Source organism: Oratosquilla oratoria, chromosome 26, assembly GCF_046742065.1.
Source record: "Oratosquilla oratoria isolate Oo_2021 chromosome 26, ASM4674206v1, whole genome shotgun sequence".
NCBI lineage: Eukaryota > Metazoa > Arthropoda > Malacostraca > Stomatopoda > Squillidae > Oratosquilla > Oratosquilla oratoria.
Genome location: NC_134802.1, coordinates 38,862,504 through 38,884,643, shown reverse-complemented (window position 1 = coordinate 38,884,643; position 22,140 = coordinate 38,862,504). Strand labels below are relative to the sequence as shown.

The window sequence follows — 22,140 nt, the reverse complement described above, 5'->3', positions numbered from 1 at the left end:
GCAAGAGAGACATAGGACAACAGATTGATTGTAAAGGAGTTGTTGCCTTGATTTTCACTAAATGGGAAGAAACTTTGGATTGTTGTTTGTGATATATTAGTATGGAACTGTTTCTATGACACCAGCTGAAAGTGGTTATGAAATGGGAGCAGTTCTCAGCTCTCCATTTGTGAAATAGTCTAAGAAATACAGTTGAAGTTGATAGAGAATGATCTTGGGCACAGTTCAGAGAATGAATGAGAGGTCCTCAGGCTTGCACCTCCTGATGGAGGCAACAGAGTTGATCAGCTTTGAAAATGAGCAACTGTGTTGTACATTTTGCAGGAACCATGCAGGTATCTGTCATATGGCCTTGTAAAGTTACTGCCTATGGGTTACTAAGTGCCAGTGAAATGAAAAAAGCTTTCTTTTATATTAATCTTTATTAATAAGGAAAGCTTTCTTTTTAAGCTTTCTTTTAGATTATTCTTTATTAATAAGGAAAGACTGAATTCATGAAGTACATTTAGGATACCATTAGATTAGAAATAATTTTTAATATTTCCTTACATATCTTTTATTAAAGAAATGTGATATAATTTCTCTTATTGATGGATTAAACATTATTGATAACATGGAGAACTTGCTTTGCAGATGGCAAACTGAAATACCTGTACTCCCGAATGAGTTTTGTAGACCTAGGTAGTCAGGAAAGACAGATAACATTTGGGATACCACCTAGTTACTGTCGTGACGAAGCTAACTTTCTACTGAACTCGGATCTCACATCCTTGGGTAATCTCATTCATTGCCTTGCGGATCAGAACTACCATGGGCAAATTCCATACAGAGAATCCAGATTGACACATATACTTAAGGTATGCTGTCTTCAATACTAGATATAAATATGTATATATATAATAGTAATTCTTGTTATGAGCTTCACTTGTTAGAAATTTGCAGGCCCACAGTGGATGTCATTGGATCTTTCTGTGCATAAGATTTGGACTACAGTATTGTTTATGGTGCATTGGACAGTTTCTATATAAGTAGTCAATATTAGTAGGAGGGGAGCATGTTTTGGTTGTCAGGGTTGTTTAATGTCACCATGGTTGTTCATTGTGTTTATAGATAGGGTGGTGAGGGAGGTAAATACAACAGAATTAGGTAGGGGGTTTGATGTCGGTAAGTGGAGGGAAAAAGGAAGTGAGCCACTTGTTTGCAGATGGCACTACACTTGTGACTAATCCAAGAATAGATTGACACAGTTGGTTGCAGAGTTTCTGGGAATATTTGAAAGGAGAAAACTGAAAGTAAATGTGAGAAAAAATAAGGCAGTGATATATGCAAGGAGTGATGATAGTGATAGGTTAAAAATGGGTTTCAAAGGGTAAATCTGGAGAAGGTGAGAGCTTTAAGTATTAGGAGTCATATGGCGAATGGAGTGGAGGTGGAGATGAATTATAGAGTAAGGGGGACAAGTAAAGTTATGGGGCAATGAAAACTATTATGAGAAATAGTATCTGGGGATGAATGCAAAGAGACATCTGTGTATTTGTATTTACCTAGTTGTATCATATGGGAAGAGAGCTATGCTCGTAGTGACCCATTTTTGTATCTTTCAGCATGTAGTTTGTTCTTAAATTCTTGAGGTGTGTCAAGTAAAGTAGAAAAGGTAAAAGGCGCAGATGGACAGATGTTAATGGAAGAGAAGATAGTAAAAGGAAGATAGGCAGAATATTTTAGATAGCTGTTGAGTGTGGAGGATAGCAACAATTAGGTGGTTTTTCTCCCTGTCTTCTCTTTTGCATGAGGGGATGGAGGGTGGGGGTTGCTGATTAAGTGAAGGAGTGGGATACAGGGATGACCCATCCTCCATGAGGAGTTAAAATGAGAGGGAGGAAAGGGTGGTGGATGAGAGTAGAATAGTTGGAAGTAGGTATGTGCCTTTTGACTTGGCTACCTCCCTTGTAAGGGGGAAAAAGCCCTTGGTGTATAGATGGATATATTTCATTAACCCCTTCCATACGGTGCCGCACACGTAGGCGTCATGAGGAGCAAGTGGATTCGCGACGCTGCCATATCGGCGTCTTGATTATATTTATTGTAGTCGCCCCTGTGTTTTTACATTCTCCCAAATGTGCCCTGAATCCCATTCTCTGTGGTTTTCAAAATTCGCGGGTGAAAGAGAGAACGATCGATATAAGCGGTGACTATATTTTATGATGCGAGTATTATTACGACACGTCGTACGGCTGGCATTGGCTGCTGCCCGTGAGATTTAAGTCCCGTAGTGAAGTGGTTAAATGAGATACTGAAGGATGGAGGAAACATGGTACTTATGGGAGATTTTAACTGCAAAGAAATCTGTTGGGAAGAGATGACAGTGAAAGGTGGAGAGGATCTATGGGGAAATGTATTACCTGACATGACTACAAAGTATACAATGACACAATGGGTAAAAGAAAATACTAGATTTAGAAATAATGAAGATCAGTCAAAACTAAATTATTTATGTCAAAACCTGAAATTGTTGATAAAATTGAATACAAGACACCAATTGGGAAGAGTGAACACATGTTACATGAGTTAAAACTAAAGGAGGAAATATATGGAGAAAAATGAGAAATACAGAAAAGGAAGGCTGATGTATAGTAAAACCGACTTTGAGAAGTTTAGAAAAAAAATTCTTAAAGCGAATTGGGAAAAATTCTACAATAAAGAAACACAAGTGGAAGAAAAATTGATGATTCAGATGGAAATCTATAATGAAGGAGTGGATAAATATGTTCCAAAGAAAAAACAGGAAAAGGTGTATATTAAGTGCTGGTTTAACAGAAGGTGCAGTGAAGCAAAAGATAGAAGAGATAAAGTTTGGTAAAGATGGAAAAAAGACAAAAAAAACCTTGACAGTGGCAAGTATATATCAATCAAAGGAATGAATATGTAAAAATATGCAGGGAGGAAAAAAGAAACTATGAAAAAGACATAATAGAAAAATGTTAGGATCCACCAAAACTATTTTATAGATATGTGAATGGTAAACTAGAAAACAAAGAGAAAATAGTGAAACTACACCAAGGGAATATGGAATACACAGATGATACAGAAATGGCTGAAGTCATGAGCAAACACTTCAAGTCAGTTTTCACTAGAGAAAATGTACAGCTTCAGGATGAAGAGCGAGAGGTGAACCCCCCCCGGTGAAGGAAATATTAGTAACACAAAAAGAAATAATGGACCAAACAATGAACCTTGATGTCAGGAAATCAAATGGTCCAGATGTCATTGCAAATTGGATAATAAAAGAATGTAAAGAAGAATAGACAAAATATATAATAGGTTGCTCACTCAAAGAAGGAAAAATACCAAAAGACTGGAAAAATGCTGATATCATACTGATATATAAAGGAGGAAACAAGGAAGACCCAACAAATTACAGACTGGTTTCCCTTACAAGCATGATACCTAAAATCTGTGAAAAAATATATAAAAAAGTTGATGGATAAAACATCTGGAGGAGAACAATATACTAAATCTGAGACAATTTGAATATACTCAAGACTACTAGATATAATACAGGAAAGGGAAGGATGGGCTAATTGTGCTTTCCTAGACCTGCAAAAAGCTTTTGTCAAAGTACCACACAAAGAAAAAGACTATTAAGAAAACTGGAAACCATAGGATGGGTACAAGGTAAACTACTGAAATGGATGGAGGACTTCTTGCATAGGAGAAAAATGAAAGTGGTGTTCAGATATAAGAGTTCTACTTAGGAAGAAGTGATTAGTGAAGTTCCACAGGGATCAGTATTGGCTCCAATAATGTTTATTACTTATGTGAATGACATGGATGAGGGTGTGGAATGTTATACAAGCTTCTTTGCAGATGACGCAAAACTGTTGAAGAAAGTGAGTACATACATACATTTACCAAAGTCTTTTTCCCCCTTACACGGAGGGTAGCCAAAAAGAAAAAGGCTTAGAAACCACTCCCACCCATTCCATTTCCTATGTATTCCACTCCTAACATTTCAGAATAATCTCTCTCCAAGACCTCATTTTTGGGGACACGTAAATCCCCACAAACTTTCTACTTTTCATGTCACTGTCTTCAACTTTTAACATGATCATTTCCACAATGTTTTTACCCTTTGTAACCTTTGTCACATTTAAGTTTTTCTTAGCCAAAATCATGATTCCTCTACCTAGTTTCTCGTTTCTGTTTTTAATCCAATAGTTATATAACTCATGTCCAACACTGGTGGTAGTGGACCCCTTAATTTCATCTCCACAATTCCCATTATGTCTGGTTTTTCTTCTGACAGGTAATCATTTAGTTCACTCAATCCTGAAGTTAATCTACATATTAGTATAGGCCACTTTTAATCTATTTTTCTTCTCCATCCTGTTTTCTGTTCCTTTCATTTCGTTTACCTCTCCACACCTTGCTTTCTGTCTCCATTTTTTTTTTTTTTTTTTTTTTTTTTTTTTTTTTATCTTTTTTTTTTAAGCTTTATCTCTTAGTGTCTTCTCCCTTTTTCTTTCCTCAACATTCATTTCTCTTTCTATCCATATATTGTTATGTTCACTCCTTGCTAACGTACCTGATTTTGCCAGTATGTCTTCTGCTACCATTTGTGATCTCAATTTTATCTTTAGAGGTTGACTTCTTTAGAATATTTTCCCATTCTATATAGTTCTATTTCTTTTTCTACTTCTTGGTCATTGTCGCGTACTTCTTTCAGAAATGTTTTTGCTATTTCTTTTTCTCCTTTTTCTCTCAAGTATCAAACCAAACCATGTTTTTCCTTTAGTCCATAAACTACAAGACACTTATTTCTATCCACAATGTCTGATCCAATTTGCTTTTTCTTTGATTACTTCAATTATTGTGTCCTTTGCATTTTCCTTCATCTGTTGTTGTACTATTTCTTTTAATGCTAACTCTTCATTTTCTGTTTTCATTCAAAGGATTACAAAGGCAAAGCATGCCGACAGGAGACCTTTTGATCCATATCTAGGTCGGATGCCAAAAAAAAAAAAAAAAAAAAAAAAAAAAAAATCATATTAATAATAAATTAAAACTATAACAATGTAAATAACAATTAAAATACATAAATAAATGCATTGGTATAGTTGAAAAACAAACAAACAGGTAAATAGTAAATGATAATAAATTGACATATAACTAATAATAAATGAAAATCAGACAGACAAATTATAACAAAACAAAAACAAATAATATAACATAAATTATAATAATTACAGCATCTTACTTAGGTATTTATCTAAATGATTCTTAAAGCTTCGAACTGAACTACATTGCACTACCTCTGCAGGAAGTTTATTCCATTCATTAACTACACGGTTGGCAAAGTTGTTTCTACCTACTTCCAAATTGAATCTATTTCCGGACAGTTTGAGACCATTGTTTCTTGTCTGATTCTCATTCAATGTGAAAATTTTGTCACTTTTGATGTTGTCAATTCCCTTTAAAATCTTAAAGACCTGTATCAAGTCACCTCTGAGTCTACGCTTTTTTAGGGAAAACAGATTCATGTGCTTAAGTCGATTTTCGTATGATTTATTTTTGATATTTGGAATCAGTTTTGTGGCTCGCCGTTGTACCTTTTCCAGTCTGTCAATGTCTTTAATGAGATTCGGTGACCATACGGAAACAGCATATTCCAAATGTGGACGAACTAACGATTTATATAGCTTGTTAATGAGTGATGGACTTTTGAAATCAAAAGATCGCGCAATCAATCCCAGAATCTTATTTGCTTTCTCAGAGGCTGAAATACACTGCTTGGATGATTTGAGGTCGTTACTGATAATTACGCCGAGATCTTTTTCACTATCCACTTTTGTTAACGAATTTCCAAATAACTTGTAATCGTACTTACTGTTATTTTTACCTATGTGCATTACCTTGCATTTACTTGTGTTAAATTTCATTAGCCACTTTTCAGACCATTGCTGTAATTGATCATTCCATTTCTTAATCTCTGCAAATTTTCCCTAAGTTTTCTTCAGTTCTTTCAGACATTGCCTGTATTTTGTGATTTACCTCTCACTATTGTTTTTCATCTTTTCATTTTCACATTTAACTTCAATTAGTTCTGTTTTAATTCAAGTAATTTGTTATTTATTTCCGAATTATTATCTTTAGTTTGTAACTTGTTATTCATTTCGGAATTATTCTTTAGTTCATATACCTCTCTATTTCAAAATAATCTTTCCTGAAAATCACAATCTCTTTCCTTAATTCCATGAATTCTCAATCCCACAAGTTTCTATTGAAATTCATCTCTCTTACATGTCTATGATTTGACTCAAATTTCTTTTTTCATACTTACCAAAGCCAGAAAATAGGTCATCGCTGTACAATCTACCAATCCCTCTTGGGGTTTCAAAGCCTTTATTTACATTTAATTTTGGTATGACACCTCTAGAGAGCTCAGTGTTTATGTTGATATTCTAATCAAACTTGTTGCTGTTTTCTCCTGATCTGCCTTGGTTCCCTTGCATTTTCTCACAATACACACGTTTAACACTGCACAAAGATAATTTTGGGCAACCAGAAGTGCTCCCCCTCCTACACAATACAACCCAGGATTCTTTCTTTCCATGCACTGTTGAGAATTTTCATCTTATTTGGCAGCCTACGGAAGTCTAGGTGACAGCTGTTGATAGCTCGGTTCTTGCATGTATTTACCTGGTTGTATCTTACAGGAAGGGGAGCTATGCTCATGGTGTCCCATCTTTATATCTCGCAATGTCTAGTTTGCTCATAAATTCGTGTATGGTTTTTGCACACACTATTGTTTTGTATGTATGTATTTACCTAGTTGTACATAGTTGTATTTTACGGGATGAGAGCTATGCTTGTAGTGACCCGTTTTCGTATCTCTCCACATCCAGTTTATTCTTAAAATTGTGTATAGTTCTGGCATTCACTGTTTCTCCATTCAGTTTGTTCCACATTTTAATTACTCTGTGTGGGATTTTTTTTTTTCTTCTCAAGTCTCTTCTGTAACTGTCTTTCTTTAGTGTCTTTTCGTGTTCTCTTATTTCTCTTCTGTCCCACTTTAATAAGTCGTCTCTGTCGAGAATTTCCATCCCTTTCATAATTTTGAAAATGGTCAACAAATCACCTCTTTCTCTTCTCTGTTCCAGTGTTGACAGATATAATTTCTCCAATCTTTGTTCATATGTCAGATTTGACAGTGTTGGTGCCACTTTTGTCGCTGCTCTTTGGATTATTTCTAATTTTCTTATGTTTTTCTTTGCGCTAGGTGCCCACAGTGTTGCAGCATATTCTAGTTTAGGTCTTATCATTGTAACAATTATTTTTTTTTACTATTTCCTCATGTAGTCAAAGGCCATTTTCATTGATTTCAATAAGTTATAAGTTTCTCTGAATAATTTATTGACATGTTTATCTGATGTCAAGTCACTTGAGATGATTACTCCTAGGTCCCTTTATGTATGTACTTCATAAAGCTCATATGCATAAAGCATAGCAATAAAAACTTTGTCTTCAATTGATGCTTTACCTGACTAACTTGTCAGGTGTTGCCTATCTATTTCAACAGTTTTGTTTGAAGCATCATGAGAAAGACAATTTCATGAGTACTTCATGAAGTATATAGTAGTTATCAGTGCAAAGTTCAAAATTGTTTTGTTTAAGTAGATATCTCCGTGATGCATGGAAGTTGGATACATACATATACCAAAGTCTTTTTCCCCCATATAAGGGAGGTAGCCAAAAACAAAGGCATAAAAACCACTCCTGCACATTCCATTCCTAACATACTCCACTCCCTTCCATTCTCTTCCCTCCCTCTTATCTTGGCACCTCCTGGATGACGGGCCATCCCTGCATCTTGCCTACCACCCTTTGTCAGAAGCAGTACCACAAGACACAGCACATCCACAGCAAGGCCACTTCACCAAATCAGGGACCCCTCCTCCACACACACACACACACCCATGCAGAAAAGAAGACGGGGATAGAATATAATATTTGTATTAAATCTTTGAAATTAATATTTATTACAGGATGCATTTGGTGGTAACAGTCTAACATTAATAGTATGCTGTGTATCTCCCGCTGCAAGTGAATTTGATGCAACATTCAACACTCTTAAATATGGAACTTTAGCTCGATACATAGTCAATTGCCCTGCACCTAATATAGCTATCCAAAACAGTGCAAGAGTGTCAGGATCCACCCCACAGTCTGCCTCCACTACATACAGGGTAAGTTGTAGACAAATTTGTCCAATTAAAAGATTGATTTTGCATTCTGAAAACTTGGGAATTGAGTATTTTGTGTCCTAGATAGTTTTTTATATACTGGGTATATCATTATAACTGCTCAGCTAATAAAAGGAACCAAATATGTAGTTTTGCAAGATAGATGCAACAGGGTATTGTACCCACTTGTTGCATATCTGCCTGCTGTATACGGATACACAACAAGTGGGAACACTGCGTTGCACCATATCATATCACTAGGTGGTATGCAAAGATGATACGATACATGGAAATGAAACAAGTGTGGACCTGGCTTTAGAGAAAGGAGGGATGGCATCTAGTCAGTGAAACTCAAAGGCAACACTTATTGTTTCGAGTATTACTACAGTTTTTGCTAAATGCATTTTGATAAAGACAGTTTCAGACAAGGCACCTGATTTATGTTTTTTCTTCTTTTTTCAGCAACAATCAAGTAGTAGAGTCTCAACCAATACATTTAACCAAAGTGTACTCCAGCATTCCATTGTCACTATCCCGCAGTCAGCACCTACAGTGCAGCAACCACAGACCACTAATGAAAATGCTGTTAATACAGCTGAGGAAGGCAGTGTTTCTCTGGATAATGATGATTTCTTCAAGTAAGTCTGAGATTAGTAGTACATGATATTTGTAGAAATTATCAGAGCTGGGTGCATTCCTCAGTGCATCCCTAGTTGCATTCCTCGATGCCTTGGCTGACACATATAAAGTCAGGACACTGAGGAACGCACCTAGGGACACACTGAGGAATGCATCCAGCTCTAAAAATTATACATGTAGTTGGGTAAATGATGTATTATATATATATATATATATATATATATATATATATATATGTATATATATATATATATATAAATATGTATGTATGTATGTGTATATATATACATACATATATAATACATACATATATACATACATACATATATATACATACATACATACATATATACATATACCAAGGCTTTTTCCCCCGTACAAGGGAGGTAGCCAAAAAGGAAAAGGCATAAAATCATTCCCAGCCATTCCATCCCTGAATACACTGCACACCCTTCCACCCTCCCTCTCATCCTAGCACCTCCTGGATGATGGGTCATCCCTGCACCTTGTCCACTGCCCTGGGTCAGAAGCAGTGTCGTAAGACACAGCACATCCACAGCAAGGCCGCTTCATTAAATCGGCGACCCCCCCCCTCTCCGTCCCCCCATGGATAAAGGAGAAGATGGGGAGAAATCCCTTCGGGCTGCGTCAAAATTTGCTCACACATACTACCTCACCCCCCATCCCTCGCCCATTCCACCTCATGCAATCACAACATCATCCATATACAACCATTCTCCATTCACCCCTGTCTTCTGTCCTCTCCCGTCCTTCCTCAACAGACATTCCCCTCTTCCCCAAAGCCCCCTTCACCCCATCCATCCACCTCATCCTAGGACGTCCCCTCATGTTCACTCCCTCCACATCTGCCTTCCATACCTCTTTTACTAGTCTTTCTTCACTCATTCTTTCCATGTGTCCAAACCATCCTAATACTCTTTCATCAACCCTATCTCCCAACTCCCTTTCCACCCCTGTTCTCCTCCTCACCTCCTCATTTCTCACTCTATCCAGCTATCCAGCCTAGTAACCCCCATCATACTTCTCAGACACCTCGTCTCAAACACATTCAAACTCCTTCTCTCTTCCTCTCTTATGTTCCATGTTTCTGCCCCATACAGTGCTGTTGGCACAATCACTCCTTCATATAGTCTCCTCTTAGCATCCATTCCCAAATGTCTATTCCTCATTACACTCTTTAATCCACCAAGGCATTTACTCACTTCTCTCAATCTACATTCTACCTCCACCTTCACTCCACCTTTTCCTGCCACATTTGCACCCAAGTATCTAAAACTATTCACTTCTTCCAGTCGCTCTCCCTTAATGCTCACTTCCAGACTACTGCCACTTTCACCCCTTGTACATCTCATCACCTTACTTTTACCCACATTTATCTTCAGCTTTCTTCTATCACACACTCTCCCAAATTCTGTCACCAACTTCCTCAATCCCTCCTCCAATCCTACCACAAGCGCAGTGTCGTCAGCAAACAACAGCTGGCTCACCTCCCACTTTTCTCCAGTTTCTTTAACCATCTCCAATCCCTTACCCACTACCCTTGCATTTACCTCTCGCAGTACCCCATCCATGTATAAGTTGAATAGCCAGGGCGACTATGTACTTTAATGCTCGTAGTATTAGGAACAAATTTCAAGAAATACAGGCGTATGTCAAAAGCGAAAATCTCGATATGATAGGAATAACTGAGACATGGTTGAATGGTACAGAGTTCGAAGCTGAATTTAATATTGCGGGATTTAAACACTTTCATCAGGATAGAAACCACAAGAAAGGTGGGGGTGTTCTATTGTACGTTAAAAACAATGTTCATGCTTGTGTTTTAGAGAAAGTGAAACAGGATGCATATGACAGTTTGTGGGTTGAGTTAACCCAAACAAATGGACAAAAAATGAATATAGGTGTAATATATAGGCCAAAGACATTATCATTAGTAGACGACAAACTGTTATTTCAAGAACTGTCTAGTTTCTGCAACCGGGATTTATTGATAATGGGTGATTTCAATTTTACTGACATTGATTGGATGACCCTTGAACATGGCCATATAGGTAGTCGCTTGATTGATTTTCTTGGTGACAATTACTTAATTCAGCATGTAAAAGAGCCCACAAGATATGGAAACTTACTCGATTTATTGATCACTAGCCGCGAAAGCATGGCAACTGATGTAGAAGTCGGTGAATCTGTTGCAAATAGCGATCACAACTTAGTCAGATTCAAACTCCTAAACAATTTTAGAATAGATACTTGTGCTTCTAAAATACCCGATTTCAGTAAAGCTCAGTTCATAGAACTACGTCAGGAGCTTCAGCTTACAGATTGGGAGGAAAAATTAAACGAAAGGCCTGTAGATCAGATGTGGGAAATATTTCAAAATACGCTCACTAAGATGATTCAAACTTACATTCCTTTTAAGGACAGACGTCCCCCAAATCAGGCTCGCCCCAAGTGGCTCGACAAAGAAACTGAAAAAAGTATTGCTAAAAAGAGACAGGCTTATAAGAAATATAAGTGCTCGGGTGCATCAAATGACTATGAAAGTTATGTATCAATACAGAGAGATTTAAAAAAGACAATAAGAAAAAGAAAACGACAATACGAAATGAACATCGCTGAGAAATCCAAAGAGAATCCCAAAGAATTCTATAGTTACATTAGAGATAAAAAGGTTGTTAGGAATCACATTGGTCCACTATTATCTGCTGACGGTCAACTTGAATATTCAAATGAAGGAATGTGTAATCTCTTAAACAATTATTTTAGCTCGGTATTCGTAAACGAAACACCTCAAAGTGAATTCCAAACTGAAACCTGTGAAAAGTCTGGGGTAAACTTACTCACTACGGTAAATATAACAAAAGAAACAATTAAAAGGTGTATAGACAAACTCAAAGTTAATAAAACACCAGGGCCTGACGGTTGGCATCCAAGAATCTTAAAGGAAATGAAAAATGAGATTGTTGTTCCATTAGAAATTATTTTCAAGAAATCCATCATATCCGGAGATGTCCCAAGAGAATGGAAGCTAGCTAACGTTACTCCCATATTCAAAAAAGGTGACAAAAAGAAACCAAATAACTATAGGCCTATTAGTTTGACTTCGATCGTAGGAAAAATAATGGAAACTATCATCAGAGATGCTATCGAATATCATTTAGAAAGTAACCGTTTGATAAATGATAGCCAACATGGTTTCAGACGGAAACGTTCTTGCGTGACTAACTTACTCGAATTCTACAACACAGTTGTCTCGAATTATGACAAAAGAAACAATATAGATTTAATATATCTAGACTTTGCAAAAGCTTTTGATACCGTCCCACACGAAAGACTACTTACTAAATTAGCTTTGCATGGAATAAGTGGTAGCCTATTAGGTTGGACTAGTAATTGGTTGAAAGGTCGAAAACAGAGAGTTGTTTTAAATGGAAAAACTTCTGGATGGAAAAGTGTTGCAAGTGGAGTTCCTCAGGGTTCCGTTCTTGGGCCACTTCTATTCATAGTATATATAAATGATATAGACCATGGACTAAAATCTACTGTTTCCAAATTTGCTGATGATACAAAACTGTGCGGAGTGGCAAATGATCACTCAAACCAATTAGATATTCAAGAAGATTTAGATCAATTACAGCAATGGTCTGAAAAGTGGCTAATGAAATTTAACACAAGTAAATGCAAGGTAATGCACATAGGTAAAAATAACAGTAAGTACGATTACAAGTTATTTGGAAATTCGTTAACAAAAGTGGATAGTGAAAAAGATCTCGGCGTAATTATCAGTAACGACCTCAAATCATCCAAGCAGTGTATTTCAGCCTCTGAGAAAGCAAATAAGATTCTGGGATTGATTGCGCGATCTTTTGATTTCAAAAGTCCATCACTCATTAACAAGCTATATAAATCGTTAGTTCGTCCACATTTGGAATATGCTGTTTCCGTATGGTCACCGAATCTCATTAAAGACATTGACAGACTGGAAAAAGTACAACGGCGAGCCACAAAACTGATTCCAAATATCAAAAATAAATCATACGAAAATCGACTTAAGCACATGAATCTGTTTTCCCTAAAAAAGCGTAGACTCAGAGGTGACTTGATACAGGTCTTTAAGATTTTAAAGGGAATTGACAACATCAAAAGTGACCAAATTTTCACATTGAATGAGAATCAGACAAGAAACAATGGTCTCAAACTGTCCGGAAATAGATTCAATTTGGAAGTAGGTAGAAACAACTTTGCCAACCGTGTAGTTAATGAATGGAATAAACTTCCTGCACAGGTAGTGCAATGTAGTTCAGTTCGAAGCTTTAACCCCTTCCATACGGTGCCGCACACGTAGGCGTCATGGACTTAGATCTCGGTGGCAGCAGCCAATGCCAGCCGTACGACGTGTCGTAATAATACTCGCATCATAAAATATAGTCACCGCTTATATTGATCGTTCTCTCTTCACCCGTGAATTCTGATAACCATAGAAAATGCGATTACAAAAGAATTAGAAAGAATGTCATTATGGAGGGGCGACTACAATATATATAATCAAGATGCCGATATGGCAGCCTCGCGAATACACTCGCTCCCCATGACGCCTACGTGTGCGGCACCGTATGGAAGGGGTTAAGAATCATTTAGATAAATACCTAAGTAAGATGCTGTAATGATTATAATTTATCTTATATTATTTGTTTTTATTTTGTTATAATTTGTCTGTCTGATTTTCATTTATTATTAGTTATATGTCAATTTATTATCATTTACTATTTACCTGTTTGTTTGTTATTCAACTATACCAATGCATTTATTTATGTATTTTAATTGTTATTTACATTGTTATAGTTTTACTTTATTATTAATATGATTTTTTTTTTTTTTTTACATCCGACCTAGATATGGATCAAAAGGTCTCCTGTCGGCATGCTTTGCCTTTGTAATCCTTTGTAATATAGATATACACACAAAAATTATCAACTGTCTTTCTCTTGATTTTGTTGTTGCTAACTTAGGATGACTGTTTTGTTCAAGTGTAGAATGGTATCTTGAAGAAATTTTGCCCTTTATTTCTTTCTGCTGTAAAATTAAAAATAAACATTTGCTAGTATAAGATTTATAAAGTATGCCTCTATTTTGAAGGGATCAAAGTAAAACACATACATCTTATGAGTCAAGAAGAACAAAAGTTTTTTTTAGGAAAGATTTGGATTTATTTGTAATTTATGGATTTATATTTGATATCTTCTTTCAGGTTGCAATTTGCTGCATCACAGTGGCAGATTCTTGCTTCTAGTGCAGAAGACCTGCTTTCTGAAATGCTTGCGTGTGAACAGATTCCTGTTACTGAAAAGTCACGCATACAATCATGGTTGTGTATGAAAGCTGAAGCTGATGATTGTATTGGAAGTGATTTAGGTTTTAAAGATCCAAATAAGCCAAATAGAATTCTAGAAGTTATTGGTAAGTGTAGAATTTTTTTCTTTCTTTTCTTTTCCTCATTTCTTTTCATGGATCTACTGATTTTGTTAACCAATATTGGTTTGATTCACAAACCAAAACTGGAGCTGTAACCAACACAAGACAACCTTCTCACCCACAACCTTCTCAACACTAAAGATATGTCCCCTGACAAACATATAAACAAAATTGTAGATGAACGTTATAACTTGTTAAGATCAATAAAAGTGGCTTTTACTTACTTGGATGAAGAAATGTTAAAGAAAATACCAGTCACACTGATAAGGCCTAAATTAGAGTACACAGCAACGCTATGGTCACCCAGTACTAAAAAGAATATAAGGAAGATTGAAAGAATCCAGAGAGCAAGTAGAAGGCCCAACACTATCAAAATTGTCATATGAAGAAAGATTGTCAAATTAGAACTGCTGACTCTGGAACAAAGAAGTGAAAGAGATGACTTGTTGACCATCTCCAGAATTATGAGAGATGTGAAAATCCTTGATAGAGATGACATACCATACTGGGATAAGAGAAACACAAGAGGACATGGAAAGAAACTCAAAAAGGTAAATTATAGAAGAGACCTGAAAAAACAGCTTTCCCCACAGAGTGGTGAATGCATGGAACATTCTAGACAAAACAATAATGTGGGCAAGAATAATGCAAGATTTTAAGAGCAAATTAGATATGGCAAGATACAGAGATGGGCCACCATGAGCGTAGCTCCCCTTCCCTTAAGATTATAGGTGAATAGATAAATGCACCCTAAACATACTACAAATAAACATAAATGGACTCACTATTAAACACCCAAAACTACTCCACTTCCTATATGAACACAGCATACACGCACTCATACAAGAAACAAAACTGATACCTCAAATAACCCTGATAAAGGTTAAAAAACATCTTTACCCTTTGCCAAACATTTCTTGCAAATCTTGCCTTACTACAAAAAATTTATCCATGCATCCTCTATTTTTCCTAAATCCATGCTGCTCCTCACCAATTTCCTTCTGTTCCTCTCCTGATCCTCTCAATTAAAACCCTCCTATATGCATTTCCAGATATGCTCAACAAACTGATTCCACTAAAAATACTACATTTGCATTTGTCCCATTTTCTTTGTAAATTGGAACTATACAAGTACTCCTCCCATCCTCCAGCACCCTCCCCTCCTTTCCATCACAAATATAAAAACAAACTACAGTATCTTAAACATATACAGTATATCCCTTCAACTACCATTGTTGCCCCTGTATTGGATGATAGCATATATAGTTTGCATCCTGGATTTTGACCCAGAACTGACATACATACATATACCAAGGGCTTTTTCCCCCTTACAAGTGAGGTAACAAAAGTCAAAGGCATAAATCCACTCCCACCCATATCATCCCCATATATTCCACTGCCATTCACCATCCCTCCCTCTTTTCTTGGCTCCTCCTGGATAACAAGTCATCCCTGCATCCCCACTGCCCTGGGTCAGAAGCAGTGGGGATGCAGGGACATGTACATCTCATTACCTTACTTTTACCCACATCTATCTTCAACTTTCTTCTTTCACACACTTTCCCAAACTCTGTCACTAACTTCTTCAATCCCTCCTCTGATTCTGCTATAAACGCAGTGTCGTCTGCAAACAACAGCTGGCTTATCTCCCACTTTTCTCCATTTTCTTTAACCATCTCCAACCCCTGACCCTCTACCCTTGCATTTACCTCTTGCACCACCCCATCCATGTATAAATTGAACAGCCAAGGTGACATAACACATCCCTGACAAAGTCCTACCTTTACCTCGAACCACTCACTCTCTCCATATCTAATCCTAATACAAGCTCTTGTAAGCTTTCCTCCTATACAATATATATTCAATACCTCCCACAGTGCCTTCCTGTCTACCCTGTCATAAGTCTTTTCCAGATTCATAAAAGCCAAAAAAATATCCTTACCTTATCCTATAGCTTTCTCAGATATCTGTCTTACCACAAAAATCTGATCTACGCAACCTCTACCTGTCCTGAACCCACACTGTTCCTCTCCTAATCCTTTCAATCAAGACCCATAAGCCTTCCCAACTACATTTGATAAGCTAATCTCTCTGAAACTACTACACCCACACTTGTCCCCTTTTCCCTTGTAAAGTGGAACTGTACAGGCACTCCTCCAGTCCTCCGGCACTGTACCCTGTCTTAAACAAACATTAGATAACCTCACTAACCAGTCCACCATCACTGAACCTCCTTTTTTCAGACATTCTACATAATATCCATCTAGACCAGGTGCCTTACCTGCTCTCATCATCTTAACAACTGCCTTCACTTCATCCTTCCTTATTTCTCCTCCATTTTCCTCACTCATCACAGTCATTTTCTTAGCACTTCCCACTGCAACTACCTTTCCCTTCCTATCCTCCTTCACATTTAGCACCTCCCTAAAATACTCTGCCCATCTTCCTCTTACTGCCTTCTCTTCCATTATCATCTCTCCATCCACTATTTAACCTTTTCTTCTCTTCTTAATTCACCTCCTCTTCCTCTCTTAATTTCTTTCCAAAACATCTTTTTATTACTTTCAAAATTTTCTGTCATACTCTTACCCCATTTCACATCTGCTCTCCTCTTTGCCTCCTTTATCTTATGCTTTACTTCTTTTCTCTTTTCTTTGTACCTCTCATATGATTCCCTCATCCTATTTTGTAACCAATCTGTGAAAGCTCGCTTCTTCTCTTCTACAACCTTCTTTGTTTCCTCATCCCACCACTCACTACCCTTCCTTCTATTTCCTCCCATCCTCCTTGTTCCACACACCATCTTTGCACACCTTGTGACTCCCACCTTGAACCATTCCCATTCTTTCTCCACTCCTAGCTCTACTCTACCCTTTACTCCCTCCCACTCCTCCTTCAGCTTCTTCTTGTACTCCTCCTTTTCCTTCTCATTTAAGCAGTTTACTCTAAGCACCTCCCTACCTTTTGTCCTTTTCCTCTTTCTCCATCTATCCTTTGCTCTCAGCTTACCTTTCACCAAAAAATGATCAGATATTCCCCCACTCTCTCCCCTTAGAACATGTACATCCTTAACTCTTCCTATTATACTCCTATCTGCCACTACATAGTCCATTAATGCTCTATCTACCACCTTTCCATCCACCACCCGCTCCCATGTGTAATTATGCTTGACTTTCTTCCTTAACACTGTATTTGCTATCATCAACTCTCTTTCTAGACACATCTCCACCATCAACTCTCCTTTACGATTCTTTCCTGGAACTCCACATTTCCCAATCACCCCATTTATTGGTTCATTTCCTACCCTAGCATTAAATTTGATATTAAATATCAAGTGGCACTTGACATAATCACCATTCATTAAACACAAAGACAATGCATGAAGAATGAACACAACTTATGACATCACTGCAGAGTAGATGGCACCACAGACAGGTAAAATGGCCAAAGCAAATGACGTTTCGGGTATAGGGTCAATAATTTCAAATTGCAAAAAAAAAAAAAAAAGTTTTTGTGTAATTTATTTAGCTATTAGACTCTTGAAAAAACTAAAAAACTTATTCAGGTAGAGTTAGACACTTAATTTTCAAAGTGGTTACACTTGAAACCAAATCAGTCATTAAATTTAATCATGTTTAAGGTGTATTTATTTTGTGCTTGAGTATTTTTTGGGGTTTGGTTTTGGCATGTGTTGGAGGCAATTCCAGCTACTTGTGTATTAGTTGGTGTTACAGAGGAGGATATGTGTCAAGTGTTTCCAGAATTTACATGTGTAGCATTAAATTGATGTGTGTGTAATTATTGGGCCTTGTAAAAGCTGGGCATATATAAGGGCCTAGGTTTGTTTCGGTGTCACCAGCTGGAGGAAATGTTCTTTGAATAAAAAATAAAAAAAAAAGTGAAAATGGATTGGAAGAAAGTTGGGCTTGTTCTAGATACAAGGCACTGACCCCTTAAGGCAACATCTCTGAGTGGAGGTGGGGATGTTGAGTTGTGTTTGTGCAGCAAAATGTGACGAACTGTTATTGCAGCAAGTGTCTCCATGGGCAGGCACAATTCTATTATACTTAATAGCATAACTCTTATGATTGAATACTTGTGTTTTTATACCATGATGAGGGAGCATATAGTGTCTTCATACATGAAGAGGGTGTGTACATAGAGATGCAAGATAGAAGACAACCTGAAACTAGCTATAAATTAAAAAGTATTTTTATCCCACCTTTTTTTTAATTACTACATCCATAGGTTCTATTGTTTTCAGAGGAGTTAAGTGAACCTGAAGCCAATGTAACCCGAACATCAGGAAGTTGTTCATCTTCATCTACTTTGACTGAATCATCTGATGAAGATGAAAGTGACATGTCCTTTGGGGAAGAATTTTATGATCACCTTGCTGAGCTACAGGAAAAATTCAAGACATTGACGGATGAATTGGTTCAAGAAACTGAAGAACAGTGAGTTTTTTTTGTTTTTTTCTTCTTCTTCTTACTATTAATCTCTTCCATATGAGGACACCTGTGTAGGCGTCATGAGGCGCAAATGGGTATGAGGATGCTGGTGTTGTTGTCCTGGTGAGTGACCTCCGAATCCTATGAATTGGTTTTGATCACATTTTCTCTGTTTATTATTACTCAGAGTGTAAGAAGATGCATAAATCAGCAGTTATCTTATATTTTATAATGTGAGTACAGGTTTCCCCCACTACATGATTGGGTTATGTTTCAGAAAACCAGATTAAATAATGAATGATTGGATAGCAAACTTAAGTTTTCAATCAATCAATCAATCAAATCAGCCATCCTGAGTCCACTGCTGAACAAAGGCCTCCTTCATAGCATTCCATGATTCACACGACCGTGCCATCATTTGCCATATCACTCCTGCAAACTTCTCAATCTCATCTCTCAACCTTCCGTCTGGTCTCCCTCTTCCATGCTTTCTATCTCGCGGCATCCACTCAGTAACACACACATCAGTTGTTCGCACTAACTTACCTGCCCAATTCAACTCCCTCTCTTTTACAGCCTCCACAATGGGGGGACAGAGAGGGGGGGTCGCCGATTTAATGAAGCGGCCTTGCTGTGGATGTGCTATGTCTTGCGACACTGTTTCTGACCCAGGACAGTGGACAAGGTGCAGGGATGACCCGTCATCCAGGAGGTGCTCAGATAAGAGGGAGGGTGGAGGGGTGTGGAGTGTATTCAGGGATGGAATGGGTGGAAATGATTTTATGCCTTTCCCTTTTTGGCTACCTCCCTTGTGAGGGGGAAAAAGCCTTGGTATATGTATGTACAATATCTTTCATTCTAGTCTTCTTTCTCACCCAACTTGCTCTCTTTCGGTCATTCAGTGTTATTCCCACCATTGATCTCTCCATTCTCCTCTGTCCAGTCCTTAGTTTTGTTTCCATTGCCTTCGTTAATTTCCAAGTCTCACACCCGTAGATTATTGCTGGCAGAATGCATTGATTGTAAACTCTACGTTTCAAACATAAAGGTAGAGAGCCTCTCAGGATTTTATTATACTTACCAAACACTTTCCAACCATTTGTAATGAGTGAGGAGAATGGAGGAGAAGTAAGGAAGGATGAGGTGAAGGCAGTTGTAAAGATGATGAAAGCAGGTAAGGCACCTGGTCTGGATGGATGCCATGCAGAATGTCTGAAAAAGGGAGGTTCAGTGATGGTGGACTGGTTGGTGAGGTTATTTAATGTTTGCTGGAGAGAGGGTAGAGTACCGGAGGACTGGAGAAGTGCCTGTATAGTTCCTCTTTACAAGGGAAAAGGGGACAAGTGTGAATGTAGTAGTTTCAGAGGTATTAGCCTGTTAAGTGTAGTAGGGAAGGCTTATGGGAGGATCTTAATTGAGAGGATTAGGAGAGGAACAGAAGGAGTAATTGGTGAGGAACAGTGTGGATTTAGGACAGGTAGAGGTTGTGTAGATCAGATCTTTGTGGTAAGACAGATATGTGAGAAAGCTATAGGAAAGGGGAAGGATGTTTTTTGGGCTTTTATGGATCTGGAAAAGGCTTATGATAGGGTAGACAGAAAGGCACTGTGGGATAGGAGGAAAGCTTCTGGGAGCTGTCAAGAGTTTTTATGAGAGTAGTAGAGCTTGTGTCAGGATTAGAAATGGAGAGAGTGAGTGGTTTGAAGTAAAGGTGGGACTTCGTCAAGGATGCGTTATGTCGCCCTGGCTGTTCAACTTATACATGGATGGGGTGGTGCGAGAGGTGAATGCTAGGGTAGTGGGTCAGGGATTGGAGATGGTTAAAGAAAATGGAGAAAAGTGGGAGGTGAGCCAGCTGTTGTTTGCGGACAACACTGCGCTTGTGGCAGGGTCAGAGGAGGGATTGAGGAAGCTGGTGGCAGAGTTTGGGAGAGTATGTGATAGAAGAAAGCTAAAGATAAATGTGGGTAAAAGTAAGGTGATGAGATGTACAAGGGTTGAAAGTGGCAGTAGACTGGAAGTGAACATTAAGGGAGAGCGACTGGAGGAAGTGGATAGTTTTAGATACTTGGGTGCAAGTGTAGCAGGAAAAGGTGGAGTGAAGGTGGAGGTAGAATGTAGATTGAGAGAAGCGAGTAAATGCCTTGGTGGATTAAAGAGTGTAATGAGGAATAGACATTTGGGAATGGATGCGAAGAGGAGACTGTATGAAGGAGTGATTGTGCCAACAGCACTGTATGGGGCAGAAACGTGGAACATAAGAGAAGAAGAGAGAGGGAGTTTGAATGTGTTTGAGATGAGGTGTCTGAGAAGTATGGTGGGGGTTACTAGGCTGGATAGAGTGAGAAATGAGGAGGTGAGGAGGAGAACAGGGGTGAAAAAGGATTTGGGAGATAGGGTTGATGAAAGAATATTAGGATGGTTTGGACACATGGAAAGAATGAGTGAAGAAAGACTAGTAAAAGAGGTATGGAAGGCAGATGTGGAGGGAGTGAACATGAGGGGACGTCCTAGGATGAGGTGGATGGATGGGGTGAAGGGGGCTTTGGGGAAGAGGGGAATGTCTGTTGAGGAAGGAAGGGAGAGGACGGAAGGCAGAGGTGAGTGGAGAATGGTTGTATATGGATGATGTTGTGATTGCATGAGGAGGAATGGGCGGGGGGGTGGGGTAGTATGTGTGAGTAAATTTTGACGCAGCCTGAAGGGATTTCTCCCCGTCCTCTCCTTATATGCAAGGGGGGACGGAGAGGGGGGGTCGCCGATTAAATGAAGCGGCCTTGCTGTGGATGTGCTGTGTCTTGCGACACTGCTTCTGACCCAGGGCGGTGGGCAGGGTGCAGGGATGACCCGTCATCCAGGAGGTGCTCAGATGAGAGGGAGGGTGGGAGGGGTGTGGAGTGTATTTGGGGATGAAATGGGTGGGAGTGTTTTTATGCCTTTCCCTTTTTGGCTACCTCCCTTGGAAGGGGGAAAAAGCCTTGGTATATATATGTATGTATGTATCATGGCCTTTCGTCACTTTCACCATCTGACCTAAATATACTCTTCAACTTCTTCAAGACCTTGAAGGCTTGCTCCACATTATAGGCAACTGTTCCACATCATGCTGGGTTTGGGTCCCTTTCCTTTATTTTGTTGATGATTGCATCTAAGCCAAAGAACACCTCATGAAGCATTTTGATGTTCACTGAGGCGCATCATCCTCGTCATCATCATTGCCATGGAGAGCTCATTCATGTTCCAACTCCATCAGATCTTCATTACTGAGTGGCTTATCATGGGACTGTAGCAATTCATTCACATCATCTTCATCT

The 22,140-nt window shown here is 38.3% G+C and overlaps 1 protein-coding gene across 2 annotated transcripts in view; it reads left to right on the top strand.

The window, feature by feature from the left end:
• Positions 1-22,140, top strand: part of cos (kinesin-like protein costa) — a 148,375-nt gene that overhangs the window by 41,699 nt on the left and 84,536 nt on the right. For both annotated transcript variants that reach the window (XM_076209564.1, XM_076209565.1), the window contains 5 exons: positions 634-857; positions 8,046-8,246; positions 8,706-8,881; positions 14,152-14,360; positions 18,640-18,832. In XM_076209564.1, the coding sequence (XP_076065679.1) occupies positions 634-857; positions 8,046-8,246; positions 8,706-8,881; positions 14,152-14,360; positions 18,640-18,832 (1,003 nt within the window). The remainder of the gene's footprint in view (positions 1-633; positions 858-8,045; positions 8,247-8,705; positions 8,882-14,151; positions 14,361-18,639; positions 18,833-22,140) is intronic.